The sequence below is a fragment of the Myotis brandtii genome, unplaced genomic scaffold (assembly GCF_000412655.1).
Source record: "Myotis brandtii unplaced genomic scaffold, ASM41265v1 scaffold165, whole genome shotgun sequence".
NCBI classification, from domain to species: domain Eukaryota; kingdom Metazoa; phylum Chordata; class Mammalia; order Chiroptera; family Vespertilionidae; genus Myotis; species Myotis brandtii.
Genome location: NW_005356042.1, coordinates 5,465,140 through 5,472,916, shown reverse-complemented (window position 1 = coordinate 5,472,916; position 7,777 = coordinate 5,465,140). Strand labels below are relative to the sequence as shown.

General features: G+C 45.0%; 2 protein-coding genes across 2 annotated transcripts in view; one reads left to right on the top strand and one right to left on the bottom strand.

The window, feature by feature from the left end:
• FBXO31 (F-box protein 31) overlaps nt 1-7,771 on the bottom strand; it is a 40,504-nt gene extending 32,733 nt beyond the window's left edge. Inside the window, exon 1 of the mRNA XM_014536675.1 lies at nt 7,607-7,771. The gene's annotated coding sequence lies outside the window, so the exon portion shown is untranslated. The remainder of the gene's footprint in view (nt 1-7,606) is intronic.
• MAP1LC3B (microtubule-associated protein 1 light chain 3 beta) overlaps nt 7,393-7,777 on the top strand; it is a 25,259-nt gene continuing 24,874 nt past the window's right edge. The window contains exon 1 of the mRNA XM_005862690.2: nt 7,393-7,762. Within this exon, the coding sequence (XP_005862752.2) occupies nt 7,393-7,762 (370 nt within the window). The remainder of the gene's footprint in view (nt 7,763-7,777) is intronic.

Sequence of the window (7,777 nt, the reverse complement as noted above, 5' to 3'; positions counted from 1 at the left end):
TTTTTTTTATTTTAGAGAGAAGGGGACGGGGCGGGGGGGGGGGGAAGGAGAATGGGGGGTTGGCATGGGGGAGAGAAAGACACTGATCAGTTACCTCCTATATGTGCCCCGACCGGGGATAAAACCCACAACCTAGGTATGTGCCGACTAGGAATTGAACCTGCAATCTTTTGGTGTACAGGACGATGCTGCAACCATCTCATCTACCTAGCCAGGCAGCACATTTCTGAGTATGCACTAAATCTAGTCAGTCTCTATGGGTGGGAATGGCATACAAGAGTTTTCTCTCTCTCTTTTCTACTCTCTAGCCCCCACAGGAGAGCCCAATGGACACACATCTGCTTCTTTAGGCTCCTTTCCTAAAAGAGAAGATGGTACCCATGCCAGTGTGACTGAGTTCTATCCACACTTTGCACTGGAAAAGAAGGGGACAAAGAAAGTTGACGTCATTACTCTGTGCACTGCCTCGGTATTGGGAGACTATAATTAGAGAGGACTTAGCCTCCTTGTCCCCAAAAACACCACTTATAAGGGAACTCTGCCACCTTGGAAAGGCATGGCGCTAAGACACCATCTGAAGCAAGCTTGTGGGCACACGAGATAAGTCTGGAAAGGGAGGTTCTCTCTTGGTCCTGGCTCAAATGTCAGAGACGAGGTCCACAGGCAACACAGAAGCACTGAAGTCTTAGGGAGAAAAGCAGCATGGGCAGGGCCTGCATAGTGGACTATGAACCTGTGGGTGGAGCCAGCAGAGATGCACCTGGAAGGGTGTCCAGTGAGGAGGCCACTGTACCACCAGGTAAGGGAGACAGGAGGAAAGGAAGGTGCAACCCAGACTTGGCACCTGGCAAGCAGGAGGGAGCCGAGGAGAAGGGGCGGAGTGACTGGAGTGCTGGCTTGTTTCCTACCTGCTGTAAACTCACAGTCTTCTAAATAAAACTAAAAGGCGGTATGGATCGGAAAGACTGCATTTTTGTTTGTACTAAATTAGGAGATAATTGTAACCCTTAATGAAATATGGTTAAAACTTTTACTTCCGAGGCTAAAAAATAAGCTAAAGGCAGGAGGGCGGGAGCGGGTGGGAAGGAGGAGTGGGGAACGGAGGCTCCTAGGTTTCCTGACACAGCTCCTCTTGAGGGAATATTCAAGAACAATCCTCAACAACAGAGCCCTAATTTCAAGCCCCCTGTGTATTCTCTAGCAGCTGCTTTACTCAGCTATTATTGTAGATGCATGTAATGCCCTTTAAAAGTATAATAATGTAGCCAACCTAGAAAACACTCTGCACCCAGCTCATCTTAGGATGGGAAAGAATGTAAAAAACAAAACCTGGACATGGCCCATAGGAGTCTCCTATTAAACCAGAACATTCGGGATGCTAAACAAATAGTTAGTTCCTGAGGACAGCTGAGACCACCTACAGAAATCAGTGTGACTATTCCCAACAAGGTCCACCCCTGCAAAGATAAACAGTCTGGATGCCAATAGGGACCTTGAGAAACTGTGCTCTTCCAGTTAGATGACTTTGACCCCCAACCGGCTCCCATGACAGGTACCCCCACCCCGGGGCCTCAGGAGACCCACTCAGGCTAAGGCCCATCTGTTATCCCACACACCGTTCCTCCTGAGTGCACACACACCTGCTCTGTCTCAGTACCCATTTTGAGACCAGGAGATAAGCCCATGGTCTGACTGCCATCATCTCACACTGGCTCTTTTTTTTTTTTTAAATATATCTTTATTGATTTCAGAGAGGAAGGGCGAGGGAAAGAGAGTTAGAAACATCAATGATGTGAAAGAATCATTGGCTGCCTCCTGGATGTCCCCTGCTGGGGATCAAGTCCACAACCCAGGCATGTGCCCTTGACCGGAATCGAACCTGGGACCTTTCCATCCGCTGACTCTCTATCCACTGAGCCAAACCAGCTAGGGCATTATATTCCAGACACATCCCTATCCCTCCACCAATACTAGACAAGCAGGCCTGGCAATTCCAGGTTTACTCTCCATCGCCACTGAGTGGACAGTGATGGCATCACTGGCAAAGGATGCTGACTCATATGTTTGGAACCCAGGCCATCTCCTGAAAGGGCCTGATTTGGGGGAGAACAAATGTTCCTCCCCAAAGGCCCAAAGTCGCCCTTGTATTTATTTGCATGCCCTTTATAGCCAGAAAGACAAACTCAGATCTTCAAATGCATTACATAATCATTTTTTTTCTTTTTTTTTTTAAATATATTTTATTGATTTTTTACAGAGAGGAAGGGAGAGGGATAGAGAGTTAGAAACATCGATGAGAGAGAAACATCGATCAGCTGCCTCCTGCACACTCCCCAGTGGGTATGTGCCTACAACCAAGGTACATGCCCTTGACCGGAATCGAACCTGGGACCCTTGAGTCCACAGGCCGACGCTCTATCCACTAAGCCAAACCAGTTAGGGCACATTACATAATCATTTAATAAACACAGTAAAAATGGCAGTGCCTGGATCTCTACCAACCAACCAATTGTTTTTGGCAAGTCACCAGTGTCTGTCCAATTAAATAGGGCCAAGGGGAAATCTTTACTCAATGCTTTCTGGGTACCAGACTCACTTTCCAGCTCACTTTCATAAGGTTAAAAAACAGGAAGTTTTGGGAGGCACCATTTTTCTTTATCCTTTTTTACTTTGCTAACTGAAAGGGCTAGGTTTCTCTATGAAGCAGCACATGAGATTCAACTTGTAAAAATACAGAGACCTATAGTCCTTTCAACTAGCAAAGCTGAAGAAAAGGATAAAGGTTTTCCCTGCAGTTTTGTGATCCTACTGTAAGTCCAGTAGGTAGATTGGCTTTCTCTTCTCATGATTGAGAGACATGTGTTTCTATGACCTGGACAGTTTGTTTATCCAACTGCCAACCCACCTTCCCTGGTGGGCTCAAGAAGTATCTGGTTAACAGGAATCAAAAAATATTTATTTTTTAAAGATTCTTATTTAAAAATTTTTTTATTTATTTCAGAGAGGAAGGAAGAGGGAGAGAGAGATAGAATCATCAAAGATGAGAGAGAATCATTGATTCAGCTGCCTCCTGCACGCCCTACACTGGGGATCGAGCTGCAACCTGGACACATGCCCTGACCAGGAATGGAACTGTCACCTCCTGATTCATAGGTTGACCCTCACTGAGCCATGCTGGCCAGGCAACAAATATTTCTTAAGCCAATCTTAAGACCAACAATTTGTCCATTTCACCTCTTCTAGCGATGGCCCTTCCAATTTCAGCCACATTGAATAAAAGCCACATTTCTCATATTTTGCATCAGTATATCAAACAGAAAATAGCATTTTCTTTTAGATGCAAAAACAAAATTAAGTATTGGTTTTTAATTTCCCATTTTGTCATAAAGATTACACATTATGGGAAAATGATATTTCTAATTCTGATGGAATGTAAACCCATATTACACCTATAACTGATCAAACTATTATACAAATATTCTTCCCTGTGTCATTAAAACCACTTACTATCAAGGAAATAAATGGGGAAATTATATATTATTAATTCAAAACCTGATAGTGGCAGCAGGGACTGAGCTGAAAAATGTGAAATTATTATGACTCAATATTTAGAGTTCAATGTTGAATGGAAAAATACATATATGAGCATTTCTCTTCTTTTATTTATCTTCTGTTATTACTTGAATACTCTGATTTAGAACTATGGTCTGAATTTTGTAAACTCGTTAACATTAGGTAGACTTCATGAAATATTGCATAAATTAACAGTGTTAAAATTGGCGAGCATTTAAAAATCCACCAACTAGATGGTGAAGTATTAACCAAAAAAAGCACTGCCAGGGTCAAAGGCAAAATAATGTGCTTGGCTTGCACCCCTGGTACTCTGTGAAATGATGACTTATTTATAGTCCCACATGCAGGAGGCCTGTAGCCAAAGGAATGATGCATCAAAACGTGTTTACCCTCCATCTAACCGCCCCTGCCTGGAAGACTGTGTTTGGTTTGGTTTCCTGTAAGAGGGGAAAATATCACCTGTTTTGTCACATACTTGCCCCAAATCAGGAGCACCGATTTGGCTTCTCAATAGCAATCTTTTTATCTGCCCAGAGAAATGCCACTAGAAAATATTTACTCCCACAGCTCCGATATGCAGGGGGCTACAATGGCCCAAGTTCTACAAAAATAACTGATTTATTATTTCGAATATATTACTACCAGGACACTGGAAATTGTGAACTTCTTACCAAACAATATAAAAAGCTACTTCATTTTAAGTTTCTAGTGTGGCTCCCTCCTGCCCCAAAATCATCCTATCATTTTAGAAAGAGCTATTAAACAGACATGCCTTGTTGGCACCCTTAAAGTTAATCATGGCCCAAAAGTCTTTGAAACAATAACACAGGTGTATGGTATCCTCTTTTTCTTGTGGCTTGTTTTCTGTTCTGGAAAATCCAATTATCAAAACACAGAAAGCAAACACATAAACATTGAGTAGTAAACATTCAAATTCATTAGTTAGTCTCACTCACTCTCCCAAGACACTAAAAACTGGATCCATTATTATCCCATCAGGAAACCTGATGGGCTAGGTCTAGGACCATCCACCTCCTCAACCAGTCTGAGATCCTGACTTCTATTTACCAAGGCTGGGAGAGCTTTGGTTTTTACCCACATAGACTTGACTTTGGCCTTATTAACACCCACTATAACCTAATGTTTAGTTCAGGAAAGATAAAATTGTGGGGATCAGAGAGTTAAGACCACACTTGTCTTGTACACAACTATTCTTATATATAAATCCAATCACAATTATACTAAATCTTGGAGACAACTATGGGATTGTCCATTTATTGACCTAGATAAGCTGGAAATTAAAGCTATGAGAATGAAATAGTGAAATCAAAGACCTAACTGTCAACCATCTTCATAGAAAATATTTTGCAATATATTAAACAGAAATCTACCCAGATTAAATTAATAAAACCCACAAGTCAATAAGAAAAATAACAGAAAAAGAGGGCAAAGATTAAGGATAAGCAAGTAAAAAAAATCCAAATTTCCAATAACTTTATTTCTGAAATGTGCATCCTTACTAGTTATCAGGCATGTGCAAATTAAGCTGAGATGCTGCTTCTCACCCAGCGTGGCACACATTGTAAAAGATGGATCATTCACATTAGAGACAATCTAGCAGATATTGGGTTAAGTGAGATAACCTGGTCCACAAAAGGCAGCTAGTTTGTGATAATGCGTACTGGGCATTTGTATTTTATATTTTGTGACTTTTCTGGTGTGTAAATAGGTAAAATCTTTCCAGGAAATAACTGGATAGTATCTAGTAAAACTTCGAATCTAAAAAAACAAAACCTGCAAATCTCAAAGCCCACTGCCCGGCAACATTGCTTCTGGATATACTAGTATTTCTTGGAAAAATTTTCAAACTTATCTGTGTCCAAAGAAACTGTTGATTGTTCACTGTCATACTGGGTATAAGGGGGGAAAAAAATAAGTGAAGGAACAAAAGTCTGGCCTCTTCAAAGAATGAACCAGCACATAGCGCCGGTGTGGCTCAGTTGGTTGGAGCGTAGTCCTGTACACCAAAATGTTTCAGGTTCAATTCCCGGTCTGGACACATATCCAGGTTGCAGGTATGATCCCAATCGGGGTGCATACAGGAAACCACTGATTCTTGTTTCTCTCTCTCTCTCTCTCTCTCTCTCTCTCTCTCAAAATCAATAAAAAATTAAGAAAAAATAGCCATGAAGCATAATTAAACACCCACCATTTAGAGGGTGAGGGCTTCACATGTATCATCTTATTTAACCCCAAAATGACCCTCCGGGACAGTACTTCCCACTAATACTTGGGCAGGTAAAGCAGCATGTCCAGGATCTCCCCGCAGATACACAGAGCCTGCCCTGATCACTACAAATCCGGAGTCAGGCATTGAGGTTTACAGGAGAGAGAAGACGACGGGCTGATCCCCTTGTCGGGGAGGATGTGAGAAAGGAGGCCTTATTTAACCCCAAAATGACCCTCCGGGACAGTACTTCCCACTAATACTTGGGCAGGTAAAGCAGCATGTCCAGGATCTCCCCGCAGATACACAGAGCCTGCCCTGATCACTACAAATCCGGAGTCAGGCATTGAGGTTTACAGGAGAGAGAAGACGACGGGCTGATCCCCTTGTCCGGGAGAATGTGAGAAAGGAGGCCTTCTCATGTAGTCTTCCTGGGGGTGCAAATTCCAACAGCCGGGCAATGGGTAGCTAAGGTGTCATCAATGTGCTATCCTACCCATACTCCCTCTTTGGGAAGTACACACTAAGAAGATAATCTCAGAAGTTCTAAAAGGTGCTTGTATGTCTCATAAATTCCTATGAAATGCACATAGGCGATCTTGGAAGCACTGTTTATGACAAGGGAACATTGCAAATTTAAGCCTATCAGTAGGGAACTAGTCTGTGGCACATGTATGCAGGGGAATAGTATGAAGCTTTGTTATGCTAAACTGTCTCTAAGGTAATCTGCATAGTATCTCATTTAAGTAAAAACATGTACACGACTCTACATGTGTACATGGAGGGATGTTTTCCAAAATTTTAAGGATTTATTTTTTATTGTAGGGACTCTGATGATTCTTACCTTAAAAAAAAAAGTTTATTTGAGCCAAGCTGATGACACATGCCAGGCAGCAAGATCTCAAATGCTCCCTGATGATTCTTACTTTCATTCTTTTGCTGTTCTGCGTTGTTCAGATTTTTCTTACCTATCCTGTTTACCAATGTATGAGAGCTTACTGAACATCAAAGATTTGTCAAGGTTTTAACGCAGAGGGCCTTGCACTCTGGACTAAGTAAACCCTCCTGGGATTTGTTACAAAACTACTCGCTACCCTCACTAATGCCACCAGCATCCCTGAGGGAGACATCAACCACTCCAGCACTACCCAGCTCCACCCACCTGTCCACAGACCAGTCCTTCTCTCAGAAGAACCTCCAAACACCCCCTCTGCTCCGTACCTACTCAAGCCCACCTTGATCGCTCTCCTCTGCTTCTCACCCCCACCCCGCGCCCAAAGGGCTGGGGACCAGGAGGGCGCCTGCAGATGTCAGGTTACTGCCTGGCCTAAACCTCCAGAGTCTCACACCTACAGGGACCCCCCCATCCCCCCACCCCCAGCTCGCGTCACTTCCCTTGGCTCCGTGGCGTCCAGTTCCCGCAGCTGGGAGATCCCTCATCCCTCTCCCGAGCACCCCAGTGCCCATGGAGAACGCTACCTCGCCCGCCCCCGCGCCCCGGATCTGTGGCGGGACCCCCCCCAACACACACACACACACCCGGGACCGCCCCTGGTGCTTCCCGATCTGTGGCAGGTCTCCATCTAGGGCCCATGGGGAGCCGAGACCCCCGAGTCCACCCTGCTCATGAGGCCCCCGACTATGGCAGGTCTCTGTCCAGGGCCCTTGGGGACCTCAGACCCCTTCCAGGCCCGTACACCTGCCACCGGACCTCCGAGCACCCTCCCAATCCCCGAATCTTCCCCCACGCCCGGACCTCCGCCACGAGCCCCCTCCAGGCCCGGACCCCCGCTACCCTGCACTCACCCTCCCGGCAGCGCCGTCTCCAGATGGTGTCGTTGTGCAGGATGCGACAGAACTTGGTGCAGACCTGGGCCAGGCTGGGCAGGTCAGTGCCGGGCAGCGAGGCGAAGATCTCCACCAGCAGCTCGGGAGGCAGCTCCAGCAGCGAGCAGCGCGGGGGTGGCGGGGGGCTGG